Here is an 18,503-nt window from a genome sequence, read left to right on the forward strand (position 1 = left end):
ATAGCTTGATAAAACTATCAAATGGGTTGCATAGAAACAAAATGGATTTTGACAACAACAACAACAACAAAAAAAATTAACATTGGATAACAATATTCCACACTGACCATCAGAATAACTCACTATCAATAATAACGAGTAACCGGTCAACATTTGGTCAATTTAAAGAAAAAAAGGGTAACGGTAACTATGTCACCATAACTGTCATTTTCAATTTAAATTAAATATATATGGAATCTAGAAATGAACATTTTTTCTTTTCATTCAATCAATTAAATTCCCAATTGGATTTATATGTGATGACCATTTTGATGATTCATAGAGGTCAATCGAAAAATGAATAGACAGTGAAAAAAAAATTGTACGTATTCATACATTTATGCATGTGATTTGATGTATTTTCATCGAAATTATAAAATGAAAAATATACGATACTTTTTGTGAACAGGATTGAATTTCATCATCATAATGCTGTAATGCTATGGTAGCTAGTTAGTATACTATACACTTGTCAATACAATGTATTATGAATTTATTTTATGGATCAATTTGTTTGAAAAAAAACTTTCAAACAACAAGACAGACAGGCCTAAATCATAAGCTTTGATGTATTGTGCATTTTGTTTCTGCACAATTAATAATTATAACTTATGAGATTATAGACAATTAAAGTTAATAATAATAATTTTTTTTTTTTGCTCTCCAGGATTTTGTTTGGATATTATTAATTAGAAACAAAATGAATTGAGAACCAGATCACCATCATTCAAACAGAACAGAACAAAACGAGGTTGATAATATGAAAAAAAAGAAAGAGAGAGAAAAAAAAACAAAAAAAAACCTAAACTTGTGATATTCAGTGATTTTTTTTTTACTTTCTCATCATCCGCCACCACCACCACCACTGTTTTCTATCGGGTTCTGTAAACTGAGCATCCATATATCATCTACAACCAAGTATATATGATAGAGCGGTAGAATTTGATCCGATCTCTAGTTTCTACTATTTTTTTTTTTTGTTGTTCGGAAGCAAAAATATTCTGTTGCCTTTACAATGTATTTATCATCAGCATTTTGATGATGATAGTATTGAATCGAAAAAAAAATCAAAGTCAATTTAATTTTAGTTTATTTCTATTATCATTTTATGATGATGATGATGATGTTGAAGAGATGATCTTTTTTTTAGACCGGGGCGTCGGCAGCATATTGGTGAACGTGAACGAAAAAGTTTGTTGTATGAAAAAGTTTTTCTCTGTTTGTGTGTGTGTGATGTTCGGTTATTCTGTTTGTTTATATATGTATGTATATGTAATAATAATGTACCCGAAAGACAATAAATTATTTAGGGACTATGAAAAAAGAGAGAGAGAGAGAGTAAGAAAGAAAAAACAGCTTTTGGCTGCTTGATGTGTATATGTTTGGTTATAATATTATATTAATAATAATAATATAAAACAACAATAACTGCTACTACAAATAATAATAATAATAATAATGAGAGAAAACCAGAGCAAGTAATGAAACAGGAAAAAAATCAGCTTATGATCCATTCAAACAGACCTGGCAGAAAAAAAAACTTGTATGAACCAAAAAAAATGGTATGAAACATATATTTTGTCCCTATTTACAATGGAATGAAATCTGGTTTGTGATGATGATGATGGAATCATAACTTTTTTTCTATTATTATGGAATCAGATTTTCGATCCAAAAAAAAAACAATCATCATCGATAAAAACAAAACAAAAAAAAAATAGCAGAAAGTTTGTTAATTATTCATCAAAAAATCATAAATTTTTTCTCGTTCGAGAGATTATATATTTATCAACTGGACATTTTTTTTATTGGATTTGAAAGCCAAATATTATTGGGTTTTATTGATTATATGATGATACCTGATGATACCCTAAATATTTGGGCAATGTGTTACTTTGGTATGAATACCGGTTCGATAATTAACTATGCAATTCAGCAAAAAAAAACAGAAAAAATGAAAATCATGAAATAAATTTTTTTTTTTAGTTATTATCATCATCATCGTGTAAAGACCACCATCAGCGTGAAACAGATTTCATTTCAATTTTTTTCTGGCAAATCAACAACAGTAATAATGATGGAAACACAATAACTTGATTGGAATTCTTTTTTTTGTTGTTATTATTCATTTAGCATCATATATTATGAAAAAAAATAATTATCGATTACGATTGAAATGATTTATAGAAATTAATCGAAGAAAAATACACACACACACACACACACGAGTTCTCATGTACATTTCACTGGCTATAATAATCATCATCGTCGTCATCATTTTCTCATTATAAAAAGACAAGATTACCAGTGAATAGTGAATAAAAAAAAACAAGTTATTATTTCATACAAAATCTCAAAATAGAATGTGACTTTTTTTCACAAAAAAAACTTTTTCATATATATGAATCATATGGGCATCATAAAATTTATTGGTTCCTTTTTTCTATTTAAAATTTTTGAACGAAGAAAAAAAAAGAAAAAGAAAATTCAAAATAATGAAACTGAAGTGTACTGGTTTTTTTCATTATTCAAATTCAATAAATAATATTTCAATTATAAACATGGCATGAAGCCAAAAAAAACAAAAACAAAACAAACAAAAAATCATCTAATGAAGAGAGAAGAGGTAAAGTTGTGGAGACAAATAAAAAAAAAGTAAGAAAAACAAAAAATTTATTCATCGATATCAAATATGACTGTTGTTGTTGTGATTTGATTCTTTTAACCAGTGGATATAAATTTTAAAAAAATGTTTGTGGAAATACAACACAGAGAGAGAGAGTTGTGTGTCATGTGTCATCCATGACATATATATCATTTATGTTATGATGGCAAAAAAAAATACATGGCTCGAATATCATCATCATCATCATCATCATTGATATTGAATGATGATGATGAAGTTTAATTATTGTTCACGCATCAAACAAAAAAAAAGAAAGATTTTTTATCTTTCTTGTTCTCCATATACGAAAAAAAACTAACATTCAAGTGAAATGAAATGAAATTCTTGCCATCATCATAAATGAACAATTTGTGAACGAAAAAAAAGGCGTCCATTGATTTACAGCTCAAAAAAAAATGAAATTTTCCATCAAAAACAACACTGAATATGTATCTTGTGATTATAAAAATATTTGTGTGTGTGTGTGTGTGTGTGTGTTTATATGACAGGTATATAAAAATTATGACAAGTGAAACAGGCATATGCAGTGAAAAACATGAGTAAAAAAAATAAAAAATAAAAATAAAAAATAAATAAATAAAAATAAAAATTTCAAAAAATGAAACCAAATGAATATTTTTTTCGATTTCAAACATAAGATAAAAAAAAATAAACATGGTGGATGTATGGAACAAGATTGGCAACATTTCAGCCATCATCATTATGGGCATGACAAAATATTATTTTTTGAAATAATTTATGCTATTGTATTTTTGTCATTTCGTTTGTATCATCATCATCATAGTTGTTGATTATGATAGCGATGGTGGTGATTACCATCAAGATATTGATGAGAGGCAAAAGTCAACTTATTATAACCATATTTTATCATAAATTATTTTTCAATATATGCAACTAAAACAAAGTGAAAAAAAAATACTAAAATTAAAATGCCCAATCCTCATATACTAAAACTAAACTTCTTACATGGATTTAGGATAGATTTACTTGATTTGAAATATATAAAATTATTAAATTTTTAGCAAGAAAACAAAAAAATCTGATAGCACTTACCAGAATTATTTTGTTGTTGTAATGACTGTTGTTGATTATTAGAATCACTGATTATAATATTGCTGCTATCCTTATTGTTGCCGATTTTGTCACTATCAATGTCGATATCGATATTTCCGTTAACTTTATTTATCTCACTCTGTTCGTCTTCTTCGTCTTCGGATGTTGTAGCGTAATGTTTTGGCCGAGGCTGTTTACGACGTGACATTATCAAAATAGGATCAACACTTAATGAATGTGTATTTTTTTTGTTTTGTTCTGTTCCTGTGTGTGTGTATCTTGCAGATTGGTGAATTGAATGTGATTGATGTTTAAATGTCAACAATTTACCGTTTGTTGAATAAAATGATCAAAATTATAATCTATATCATCATCATGATCATAGAAGTTGATTGTATGATTAAATTTATTGAATTAACTGTCATTCAATTGTTGAATTTATTCCATTTGATGATGATGATGATGATGAATATACCTGAACAATGGAAAGAGAAAAATAAATAAAATCATTTAAAAAAACATTAAAATATTTTCTTTCTAGTCAGAAATGAAAGAGCAAAAATCAAACAAAAATTTCATAAAATGATCATGATCGATGTTTATGATGATGATGGAGATAGAATATTGACGATGAAAAACAAAGGAATGCATGTAAGATGATATAGTCTTCTATACAATCAATCAATAATATTTATTAGATATTTTTCAATCATAAAGAAATGGCAGAAAAAAAAGTTAACACATAAGCGTGATATTGAATTTTAAATGGAATGATGATGAAAAGAAATGAAAAAATACATGTGGCAAATGTAATATGTTTATGATTGCTGTTTTCCTTTTTTTTTTTTTTGACTGACAAAATAAAAATTTTGTGGTCGGTAAATATTGAATTTTTTTTCAAATAATGAATAAATTAACAACCAGCAGCAATATAGCTGCTGTAATCGATCCATAATATGTGTGTGTGTGAGTGTGTTTGTGTACCCAGGAAAATTACCTTGTCCATGGAATGTTTGCACATTTGTGAATGTGAATGTGAAACACGTGTAATAAGTTCGACAAAAAAAATTTCCATTGTCTATTTTTTTCAATATCATGATGATGATGATGATGATGATGATGATGATCAAGATAATTTCACTTGAAATAAAAATAAAATAAAATTTGAATGTAAAAATTGATGAAGGCAACGAAAAAAAAATCAATGATAAAACTTGATTAAAGTATGAGAAAAAAAGAAAATTAAATAAAATTTCCGTCAAATTTCCATGTGTCAAAACTACCACCCCCCAATCATCATCATCATCATCAAATAGCGGGTGTAATAAGCATTGAATCACACTTATTATTACAACATGGAAACAACGGAGTGAAAAAAAAAATTCCACTTTTTACCGATTATTAAATTGAAATTTTTCTTTCCCTCTATTCACTTAATGATCAAACTGGTGACTACACACACACACACACACACACACAAAACTGTTTTAACAATTAGTGATAAGCAAGAAAAACCCAAAATTGAAATTCAAAGAAAAAAAAATATAAAAAACCAAGTTGAATAATAATGATGAATATGAATAACTGTATTTAACCATGAAATAATCAATAAAATTATTCAATTTTAGACATATACACAAACACATTACAATCAGAATGAAATGAAATTATCACCTTAACCAAAAATTAATAACCAACATGCAATAATGACAATTTTTGTTTACTTAATATATCATAATGTTGTTATCATCCCTTGATCATAATGCAAATCTTTATCATTTATGGATGTTGATAAGAATTAATAATAATAATAATAATAATCAAGAACAAAATACATATCATACAACGTTTCCATTTATGTCACAAAAAAAAAATAATTAGCCAAACATTTTAAATATATACTGATACAGATTGAATGGTTGACCATATATTACAAAAAAAATTTTCTCCAAATTTATATTTTAAAATTCAAAATACACACACACACATAACATCAATGCTCATACATTCTAAGGAAAATGGAAATTACTGTCTTTGTATTTGTGTGCACAGAACCGAAAAAACACACTATGTAGTATGAGGTCCAAAAAAAAACCAATGGCCCCTTAATAAAAAAAAAACCTACGCATTCATTCATTCATTCATTCATTCGGAAGAGAAAATAAAAAATGAAAAAACTATCACCAATTCATACGATAATAGATACCTATCACAATCAACATTTGGATGCATTCCGAATCTACAGGTAAGTATAAAATGATGGCGACGATGATGACATGGTTCCGAACATTATTATCATCTATATTATCATCATCATATACAATTATGGACTAATGGAACATTTAATGCACACACGCACACACATACACACACACAAACAAAAGACAAATGTTTGACACACAATTATGGACAGGAAATTGTAAAAAAATGATGATCATATGGAGACAGTGAAAACACTAAAAACACACACACACACACTTGTATCAAAATTATTTTTTGATTTCTCAAGAAATTCAAGTGAAAAATATACTTCTTTTTTCTGCTCCATTCAACATATGTGTGTGTGTGTGTGTGCCTACTACATGTGGTTATCAATGAATCGATCATCATAAAGTCATCATATATAAATAAATGTTGATAATGACAGACAACAAAAGAGATAGGAAGAAAAAACAAAAAAAAAATAATAATAACTACACCAGAGAATTTCTTATTGAATACATATTGCACATTTATTATTATTCCAAATAAACACACATCATCATTGTGATTTTTTACATTTTTTTTTATAAGCTGAAACCAATATGATAACTGGTATGATTATTACATTTTTTGCTGATACATATGCTACAATAAGAGATTATGATTATGATGATGATGATGATGATGATGATAGAAAACGTTTTTTTTTTTTTTTTGGTGATCAAAACATGATTAGACAGTCCAGACAGGTAAATAAATGTAAATACACACGGAATACACGCTCAATATTATTATTATTGTTGTTGTTGTTGTTTTTGTTGTCAATATTGATCGAATGATCGATCATTATTGTTCGGAGTAAAAAAAAAAAATTTTTATTCATGAAATACCATCATCAACATTCGATTAATAATCGATAATTTTTCAACTCCATAAATAGACGATGATGATGAGGAAAAAAAAAGATGGATAGAAATTCCTGGTGCAAATAGAAAGGAAAAAATTATAATAACCATCTAATGATCTGTCATATTAATCGCTTTATGAATGATGATGATGATGATGATGGCAATTGGCTAAAAAACAAATAAATCCACCAACAAATAATACAATCTCGATCATCATGATAAGAATAACAAAATAGTGATAGGAAAAAATGTAATCAAATTGACTGAAGAATGTATGCATAAGGTTCAAACAAACAAATAAAATATGTAAGATGTGCCATCATGAATGTATGGATCAATCGATGAGGATCAATTGTTGATTCGATCCAACTGATGATACTACATACAGGAAGATGATCATAACGATGATGATGAGAGGGAGAAAAATTTTTTTAATACGGTGGTCATGTTTGATTTTTTTCATCTGACCATTATTTTGTTTTTTTTTTGCATCCCTATGTTATGAATATAAATACATACATTTGCAAATATCATCACCATACATTTGAAATATCATTCATATTATATAAATGAATATTATGATGATGGGAAGAAAAAAAAATATCGGGAATGATGGAGATAAAAAAAATAAAACAAAACAAGAAAAAAAAAGCCGAACCATACCCGTCTATATTAATATTCATAATGATGAATATTTTTTTTTTACATCATCGCTGTGGCATATCAAGCAAGCCAACAAGTGATTAAGCCCGAGAGAGAGAAAGAGAGAGAGAGAGAGCGAAAAACTCAAGATGATAAACAGATGACTGTCAGTTAGCTAATTTCAAGAGACATTTTTTTTTTGGTCTCTTGTTTTTCGTTTTTTTTTTTTGTAAATTTTCCATAATCATGTCTTTCTCGTTTTGTGTCTTGGTTTTTATTTATTCGGGTTAGTGTCTTGTATATTACTGATCATTAATGCTAAGAATAGATTTATATCCATATGCATGCATTTGTGTGTGCATGCATTATGATTGAGTTGAATTCACTACATTCATTATAATGTCAATTGATTAATGCAATTTACTATGTAACCATATAGTAAACATTGGACCAATATGGAAAATGAAAAATCATATTCCGAAAAAAATGTACACACACACAAACATAGAAAAATTTCAATTGACAAGATTGAAATATCATCATCATCATCATCATCATTTTATTTACACCAATGATTACAAACAATCTTATTATGTATATATGATAATGGTGATGTTGTAAATTATTATATCACACATATTATTGACATTGAAAACACACACACACACACACACACACATACGCATTCCAAACCGAAAAATGAGAATATGACTATTCTTGGCGACGAAAGCCGCGACATTTTTTATTTTATATTTTTTGACAGCCAAAAAATATGGCCTCGAATTTTTTTTTTCGTTTGCTAGTCAAGAAGTAAAATTTTTGACAATTTGGCCACACACAAACACCGAGAGCCAAAAAAAAAATGAAAACACCGGACACGATTTGCACCGACCTGCAATAATCATCATAAATATAGAAATCAGAAAATTGTTGACGAAAATCAAAACTTGAAGAAAAATGATTGCAATAATAAAAAAAAACAAAATCTCTGGGTCATATTTTTTATTTTGTTTTTTTTTGTTTCACCATTTTTAAACAAAAAATACCAATCAAGTTATCATTTTTCAGTTTTTTTTTCATTTCACTTAAAATAAATACAGGAGCTATGGGTTTGTTCCTATGTATAAAATATTGGCTCGCGAATTGCTATGAACCATTTGTTTTGTTTGTTATGGTTCAAAAACATTTTTTAGCTCCATTTTTTTTTATTTCATTGCTCTTAATGGCCTGGCTAAATGTTTGAACAAAACGGTCATTTACATATACATATGATGATAAGAAAAAGCTAGGACATTGCCGATGAATTCAGGGGCCATAAACAATTAGTGTTTGTGTGTACCGAAGACATTTGGTGGGGTCCAAAAAAAAACGAAACATATTCCAAACTGTATGAGTAGATTAGACCATAAATTGTCAATGGTCATAGATATCAACTACACACACACAGACACATTAGATTCTATTGGTAAATTCGACACTTGACAATCAGCAACAATTTAAATGACAAATCACTTGCCGTCAAAAAAACAAAAATGAAAAGAAAAACATTTATGACAAGTCTAATGTCATAAATGGTAAATATGAAAAAAATTGTATAAACAATAACGAAAAAATTATTGAATCACCAAATAAAGAATGGGTGATCGGTAAAACAAAGAAAAAAACGGTTCTATAACAATTGGTCGAACACAAAATGGTCGAACACAAAATGGTCGAACACAAAATGGTCGAAAACAAAAAGGTCGAAAACGTGGATAACGTCAGTGTTGGCTTTTTCCCTTATTCAGTGTGGATAACGTCAGTGTTGACTTTATCGCTTATTCAATGTTCATAACGTCAGTGTTGACTTTATCGCTTATTCAATGTTCATAACGTCAGTGTTGACTTTATCGCTTATTTAATGTTCATAACGTCAGTGTTGACTTTATCGTATTCAATGTTCATAACGTCAGCGTTGACTTTTTCGCTTATTCTATGTTCATAACGTCAGTGTTTACTTTTTCCCTTGTTCAGTGTTCATAACGTCAGTGTTGACTTTATCGCTTATTTAATGTTCATAACGTCAGTGCTGACTTTTTCGCTTATTTTAAGTTCATAACGTCAGTGCTGACTTTTTCGCTTATTTTAAGTTCATAACGTCAGTGTTGACTTTTTCGCTTATTCAATGTTCATAACGTCAGTGTTTACTTTTTCCCTTATTCAGTGTTCATAACGTCAGTGTTGACTTTTTCGCTTATTCAATGTTCATAACGTCAGTGTTGACTTATTATTGTCAAATTTTCTGAGACAAAAGTGTAAAGCACCGATGAACCAATTTATAGTATTTTAGACTTTGCACCTAGATTGTTTGTCAATACAATAGTTTTCTCCAAACCTCACCGAAGGTGAGGTTTGGATTAATCTAATGAACCGAGACCACCTAACCTAACCTAACCTAAACTAAAAAAAAAATAAAGTAACAGACATGGTGGTACGGTGAAAAGAAACGACTTTTATTTTAAGAAAACAAAAGACAATTTACAAAAACAACAACACTCCATACATCTCCAAGTGACGTCTCTTCACCATTCGTTCTTTTTCCTCGTTCCGTTCAAAGAGAACGTTACGATTGTGGTAGCAATAAACATTTTTGGCCCTGTGAAGACTTTTCATAGCATTGAATGCTCCTGGTACAATTTTAGTAGATTGTGAAAAAGTTGACATTGAATAAAGTCAACACTGACGTTATGAACTTAAAATAAGCGAAAAAGTCAGCACTGACGTTATGAACATTAAATAAGCGATAAAGTCAACACTGACGTTATGAACACTGAACAAGGGAAAAAGTAAACACTGACGTTATGAACATAGAATAAGCGAAAAAGTCAACACTGACGTTATGAACATTGAATACGATAAAGTCAACACTGACGTTATGAACATTAAATAAGCGATAAAGTCAACACTGACGTTATGAACATTAAATAAGCGATAAAGTCAACACTGACGTTATGAACATTAAATAAGCGAAAAAGCCAACACTGACGTTATCCACGTTTTCGACCTTTTTGTTTTCGACCATTTTGTGTTCGACCATTTTGTGTTCGACCTTTTTGTGTTCGACCAATTGTTATAGCACCGAAAAAAACATTTTAACTGGGTGCAACAAACAAAATTAAATAATTTGTTCAATTTCAATATTGTTGTGAAAACAGTGACAAAATACATGGAAAATTCAACTACTATAGATGATGATAATGAAAATAAAGATGTAAAAAAGGGATAAATCTTCATGTGGATAACTTAATTTATAGCTTGGACCATCATCATCATCATTATCATCACCATAAACTTATGTGATTACTAGAGAATGAAACAAATAGAAATTTATTTCCATTTTATCCAAAAAAAAAAAAATTCTACATGTCAAACAAATTTAAAGGTAGCAAGAACAATCTTGCTGATTTTCATCTTATTCATTTTCCATTTGGCCAAAATGGTCATGAAATTATTAGGAAAAAAAACACAACACATAACACACCTGTGTGTACAATGATGACAACTTTCAATTCTATACATAAAGTTTGAAGTGTAGAAAAAAAAATCGACAAAATGTCAAAATAGTTTTTATGACCACCAAAAATTTTCGGGTAGGAAGAGAGAGAGAAACATTCATGAAAGAATGAAATTTGATTGCCTCAGAAAAATTGAACAAACACAAGCATTTCATCAACGAAAAAAAAAGATGTCATCAATTTTTTGTTTTGAAATAAAAATTTGTTTGTTTTCAAATTAATTAATTGTCAATATCTAAATGCCATTATCATAGGTAAATTTTTTTCTTTCTTTTTTTGATGAACGCAATGTCTGTGTCAATGAGCCTTAATCAAAATAATAACATATATGAAGTGAATATGATGAAGACGACGGTATTTAAAAACGATAATTCAATGATCATGATGGAGCCATATGATAAGAACCCGACGGCATGACGTCGCATATTTAAACACACACACACACACACAGACATTGGAACATAAATGGTATTATGAATTTTTTTTTCTGATTTTAAAAATCCAAACCAATCATATATAGTATAATAATATTGTTGTATATAAAAGCATGATGTTCTGACTTATCATTTCATTTTTTTGGCCATCTGCAACTAAGAATCTTATGGCCTGAGAAAAAACAATTTTTATTATTATGATTAAATTAGAAATTTGATATTTGATAATCAATTTGTTTTTTTTTTGGTGATCATTAATTGTCAGTAAGTATAATCATATTGATTATTCTTTTCGATAATATGAGAATGGGGCAAAAAACTTTAATTTTGTCGCCGCTACCATAGACCATTGATGATTATGATCACCATCATTCGATAAATGGTAAAGACAAGATTCATGTCAAGACAAAAAGGGAAAAACAAATTTTTATTTTTACATCTACAAACACTACTCTAGTGAAATAGTTTGTAGAAAAAGATTGATTTGATCGATCGATTGACCGACAGGATATAAGAAGCGAAATAATAAGAATAATATAATCCCAGTGTGTTAAATCCTACAAGTGTTGTCTTTTGTTGTTTGAATTTTCATTATTTTATTCACACACACACACACACAAAAAACAAAAAATAGTTTGAATATATACGGTTAGATTTTTTTTTCTTGGATTCAAATACAACGAATTTTACGAAAATGAAGCCAACAACAAAGTCTTGGCGTACCGCCGGTACATTGAAGGCTAAACAAAAAATTTTCTTTTGTCGGTATTTTCTCAAAAGGCTAGACAGATATTACTTATATCATTATTATTATTATTATTATTAGTAAGTGTATAATGATCACATGTGAGAAAACGAGAGAGAAAAAGAAAGAGGACCCCCAATTTTCTGGATAAAATGAACGAATAACTGAACCGAATTTAACCATATCAAAAAAACAGTGGTTTTTTTTTAATTTTCAGATGGTTGATTATTATCATCATCATCAACCAAGTAGCTATGGATAAAACGAAAAACATGGCTAACCCTCAATGGACAAAAAAAAATTTATATTCCATTTAGTTACAATCCATATCTCATATATGATTGAAACAAGAAGCGTTCGAGCGTCAAAACGCGACATATATACAAAGATAAAATTGTATAGTTTGCTGTATGCGTGTATGTTTGTGTTTTGTTGGTATAAATCTATACAAACAAAAATATAATTTTTCGTTTATTGGCCAAAATGTAAATTGAAATATTAAAAAAAATGAATAAATCTTTACATTTTACAGTAAAAAAAAACCTGGAATGGAATGAAAGACAAAACGGAAAAGAAATCTGATAAAAATAAAAATTATTCATCCATATTTTTACTGTTTCAATATTGTCCACTTATCAAATTAGAATAAAAAAATTTCTAATATCAAGTGTGACAAATGTTTATGTCATCTGTATGTGTTTGTATATTTTTGAAAATGTGTTCATTTCATATCCATATATCTCGGTTCATCATAACGATCATCTATCCATCCATCCATCCTTATGATATGATGATGATAATGATGGCAATCAAATAAAATAATGATTGACCTCAAAAAAAAACATCATTAAACACATAAAATTGTGTCTGGAATTTTGTCAGGTATTTTCTTCTTTTTTTTTCTCTCTCTCTTTCTCTCTCTCTTGCTCTTTTCATTCACCCAAAAGTGATTAATTGAAAAAAATATGATTGAAAATATAAAATGTTTATGGTTTAAACGAAAAAAAAAACAAAAAAAAAATGAGAAAAATCAATCATAAAATAATGATGATAAAGAAAAAAAAACGAAACAAACTCAAAAAAGATTCATATATATTGATTAGCATCTAAACAAAATGCAATCAACCATATATAATATAAATTCAGGTAGCAGAAAGAAAAATAAAATAAATTCAAACAGTTGCTACTGCTCCTCTCAATGATGATCATTTTGTGCATACATCATCATATTATCATTATCATTACTATCATCATGATCTTCATCTTGATTCAAATCAAATTATTATTCACTGAATAATGGAAATGAAAGATTTTTTTTTGTTTTTTGTTTTTCATTTTCTTATTTCTAAAACCCGAAAAGCATATGTAAGACAATGATAAAATTAAAATTTACAATCAAATCGATTTAGATTAGATTGTATATAAAAGCAACAACAACAACAACAAAAAAATATATAAATAGGTGGGGAATAATGATGATCATAAAATATTGTATATACACGTCATTCAATGATCATCATCAAGAAAACATTGATGGACAAACAAAAATAAACAACAACAAAATTATTGAGAGCAAAAAACAAAAATTAAAAAAAAAAATGCCAACAGGTCATTTGTGTGTGTGTGTGTGATGGTATTAAATGGATTATTAGTATTAATTCAACTGGTTATGTTAGACATGAATAAGTTTTTCCCTCCCACTTTTGTGGTCATGGAATAACAGATGAATTGTACATGCAAACATACAAAAAACGATGATGATGATTGAATGATCTGTTCATAGAGAATTGGAGCCGGTGATGATTGACCACCACAACCAAAAAAAAAAAAAAAACAACAAATTATTGGTTTCATCATTATCATCATCATGTCTGTATAGTTAATGTGTTTAGTCTTGTATAAAGCAAAGTAGAACGACAAATGTTTTTTGTCCATTCTTGGTTAGACAAGAGAAAAAAAACCAAAACCAAACCTGAAAAAATGAACCGAAACTTTGAAAAAAAAATAATCATCATCATTTTGGATGGCCATTTTTTTCTGTGGTTGATTTATATATTTACATATAAAAACATAAAGTGGATATATAATGATTTTCATCATTTTTATCATCATTGCTTATTAATAATATGAAATATACATGCAATTTATATATACAAATTGAATCGAATCACATACACATAGAGAAATATAACGTAAGTAACAGGAGAAAAAAAAACGAATAGCATTTTTTTTTTGCTGCATGTAATAATAATTTGCATATACGCAACATAACTATGCTTAATTATTAGTTTTGATTATGATCATGATGATGATTCGATCCTATGAAATTGATGATGGCAAATCGTCATCATCGTGTTGAAAATCCAGTTTTTTTTTGTTTTGGATCAAATATACACGAAAACATAAGGACAATTAGATTATGATGATGATGATGATGATATCGAAATCGAATAATAATAATAATAAAAACAAAAATTACCCGGCAGAAAAATGTCTCCAAACTATCGACTATGAATGACTAGTTTCCTACCTTTATTTTCTGGTTAATATTCATAAATGTATGAGAATCAAAAAAAAAAAAAATCATTATACATCTCTCGCTTTTTTTTAAATGGCCTCGAGTATATTCATTATTCTCTAGGTCCGTGAAATAGCTATGCTAAGAAACAAAAAAGCAATTTAATTGTGGTTTCTTTTGTATCTGGTGCCCATGTATGTGTGTGTGTGTGCGTGTTTAAATGAATAATATTCAAATCACATAGACACAAAAAAAACCAACAATGGATGAAAAAGAATGGTATTTTTTTTTTGTTTTGTTTTAAAACATCAAAATTATGGGTCAAATGTCTGTGGAACGATGATAAATTTTTTTTTCAGTTCAAATATAATGCACATGTTAAGGAAATGAATCTAATTTGTCATTTGGTTTTTTTTTGTGTATTTGTGAATGTGAAAAAAAGAGCGATTTAAGATGGCATAGAAAAACACAAGAATTTTATTAGTGAAACATTTTTTTAGCAGGTTTTAAATGAAAAAAAAAATGAAGAAAACAAAATTCGCATAAACACACACACAGACGAGAACTAAACTCACTTGTTTCAATTTATTGATGATGAGATTTTATTTTTTTTAACGTTATCTTAATTGTTGTTGCCAATGTTGCTGTTGATCAAATGAAAACGTGATTCAAAGATGCATTCGAAATTGTCATAGTGATGGGGAATATCAAAGGTAAAAAGAAAAAATAATAATTTCCATCGGAAATGATTTTAATAATCAAACAATCAGGAAAAATTTTCGTTTTTACACACAAAAAAATGAATGAAATTCAAATGATGATGAACAAATCGATTTGATAAACAAAAACAAAACAATGATGATTCTCGTCTAATGGAGAAATGATTCATTCATTCATTAAATGAAAACTTTATCGATAAGACAAAAGAATTTTGAAACATATTTAACAATCACAGAACTAAACACACAAAACACAGACAACAACACACAAATGAATCATGAATCAGAATGAATTGCTGTATATCAAATACAAACACATGAATGTATTTTAATGTACAAATTTGAAAAAAAAGAATCGTAACTCTTTCAATGATTAGATTCACAAGACGAATATGTGATGGACAATATAACAATCGATGATGATGGTGATGATGATGATGATGATGATTGAATAAGGAATTTAGAAAAAATTAAAAAACCAAAGAATCTCACTGGAATTTTGCTGAAACAATGCACTGTAATACACACACAAAAAAAATTGAATTGACAATGTTCGCGCGCGTCTTGTCTTCTAGGTAAGGTTTTTCAAATAAAACTGATAAACAGACTTCAACTTCTTCATCGAATAATAACATACAGGAATGAGAGAGGATGATGATGATGATGATGATGAACCATAGACAAAAACCGAGACTGCCCAATTCAACCAATCAATGTTCACTATTAGAAGCCACTCCTATTAACCATTTAACATTGATTAATGCTACTACCAAAATTTGAATATGTATTTCTTTTTCTCTTTTTTTTCTACTCTTTTTTTTACACATTCATTTGTATGTTTTATCATCATTCTTGTATATATATTATATTATTATTAATAATAATTCAAACAAGAGAGAAATAAAGATAATTGTGAGAAGGGAAATGGGTGATGATGATGATGATGAGAACACGATGGATGGTTTTTCCCCATTGACTACTGTATATTATAAATATAAAGAAAAAACAAAATGGTAAAAATGAATGAGGAATGAAAGAGAAGACGAATCATAAAAAAAATGATTTCTACTTTTCAAAAAAAAAAAAAAAAATTCACAAACATAGACAATAGATAGATTTGAAGAGGATGATGGTGGTGGTTATGACGATGTTAACTAAGTTACTGCCCCTGCTTCAACCATTTCATATATATATATGACGCCTTCATCATCATCATCATCATGTCCAGCTTGAACATGGAATTTTCATTTTCTAAATAAAAAGAATTTCGACGCATGGCTACATGTCATAATGGTATGTTCGCCAATCATTTTCCATCCGATATTTATTTATTCTAATAATATAGCTACATACATACTTCTACTACCCTTTTTCAAAAAAAAAAAAAAAAATATTGCGAATGAAAACGGATACCATATATTATTATTGCTTAGTGTTATTTCCTCTTTATTTCTGTATTCTCCATTTAATACAAGAATATATGTGATGAAGAAGTGTATGAAGAAAAACAATGTTGATCGATTTAAGAATAATATAACCAACCAACAATGCCATCTAGTTGAATTAATCACAATCAAATTAAAAAAAATATTCAAAGTCATTTTTTTAATCATCATCGTTTCATCATTTGAATTGCTTACAACATTGGAAAACAAATGATAAAAAAAAATTTCCCAAAAATATATTGCCATTAAATTTTATGATTAATGCAGATTTTTTCTACATGATGCAGGTAATTTTTTTTCGCAGGGAAAAAATATGATGAAAAATTAATTTTTTTTCTTCATAAATTCCTTGAAATTAATCATTTGAATGATTTAATGTGATTATATAGAAATGACATTGACAGCGATTTTTAGCAGTGTATTTTTTTTATTGTTATAGTATATTGCTCTTGTATTGGATAATTCTGTCATCAAACGTCATATTAATAATAATTTTGATCGTTTTAGATTTTTTATATATCCACAATATACGATCACATATCCAATATAACGAACATCGATCATATTGATGATGATGATGATGATGAGAGAAATTCATATCATTATTACATTGGATAATTGGTAATGAAAAAGTACGAATGAAACCTTCATATCATTATTATCAATCTATTAATAAGAAAGAAACAAAAATCAAATAGAAACCTCATAATATTATTTTTTATTGTCAAGTTGTCGATTATCGTTTTTTTTTTGAAAAAAATTTTCCAATTTCAAACTGATTATGATGATTAATTTGAAATTCAATGAAAAAATTTGATGAAAAATGCGTAATAATTGTTTGAATCTTGTTTTCGATTAAAACAGTCAATATATAAACATGATTATTTCAAAAAAAAAAAAAAAAAAACAAATAAAACGAATCGAAGCGACAATCTTTTCAATCAAACATAGAATTGAAACAAAAAAAATATATGCATGTTTAATGAATTCTAATTATAAGAATCTCAAAATTCAAGACAATACACAAAAAAATATGCAAAAGTAAACAAGAGTTAAATAGATACAGTAAGTATTTTTTTTCAATTAAAATCTCAAATAATTGTCATATATGAACAAGTTGACGTTGAAAATTAGAATTTTGATTTGAAAATAATTTTAACATTGATTTTATCATTATTATCATGATAGAGATAGAGAGAGAGAGAGATCAGATCATCATCATCATTAATGTTCATTCATGTTATTATTTCCAATATACACAAACATTCAAACTAAATTTCTTGATTTTTTTTTTACCATTATCATTAATTGATAATGAGAACGATGACGATGATGTTGTTACAGGTAAATTGAATAAAAATCAAATTCAAGCAAAATAAAAAACAAAACAACACGAAGTGATGATGATAAAAAAAATAAGTGAAAAAAATCATTTTCTAGTACAGAAAACAAAAACACGATTTGATTTGCATTTTCGAATATTTTTTTTTCTTTTTGTTTTTTGTTTTTTGTTTGCTGCTAATTGTTAGGTTACAATAATGAAAATAGAGATAGGAAA

The 18,503-nt window shown here is 27.7% G+C and overlaps 1 protein-coding gene across 1 annotated transcript in view; it reads right to left on the reverse strand.

The window, feature by feature from the left end:
* LOC124491756 (uncharacterized) overlaps positions 1–16,123 on the reverse strand; it is a 70,058-nt gene extending 53,935 nt beyond the window's left edge. The window contains exons 1-2 of the mRNA XM_075735164.1: positions 15,357–16,123; positions 3,779–4,253 (exon numbers count right to left, since the gene is read on the reverse strand). Coding sequence (XP_075591279.1) covers positions 3,779–3,986 — 208 coding nt within the window. The 5' untranslated portion in view covers positions 3,987–4,253; positions 15,357–16,123. The remainder of the gene's footprint in view (positions 1–3,778; positions 4,254–15,356) is intronic.
* Positions 16,124–18,503: the final 2,380 nt, after the last annotated feature.

Source organism: Dermatophagoides farinae, chromosome 1, assembly GCF_024713945.1.
Source record: "Dermatophagoides farinae isolate YC_2012a chromosome 1, ASM2471394v1, whole genome shotgun sequence".
Classification (NCBI taxonomy): Eukaryota; Metazoa; Arthropoda; class Arachnida; order Sarcoptiformes; family Pyroglyphidae; genus Dermatophagoides; species Dermatophagoides farinae.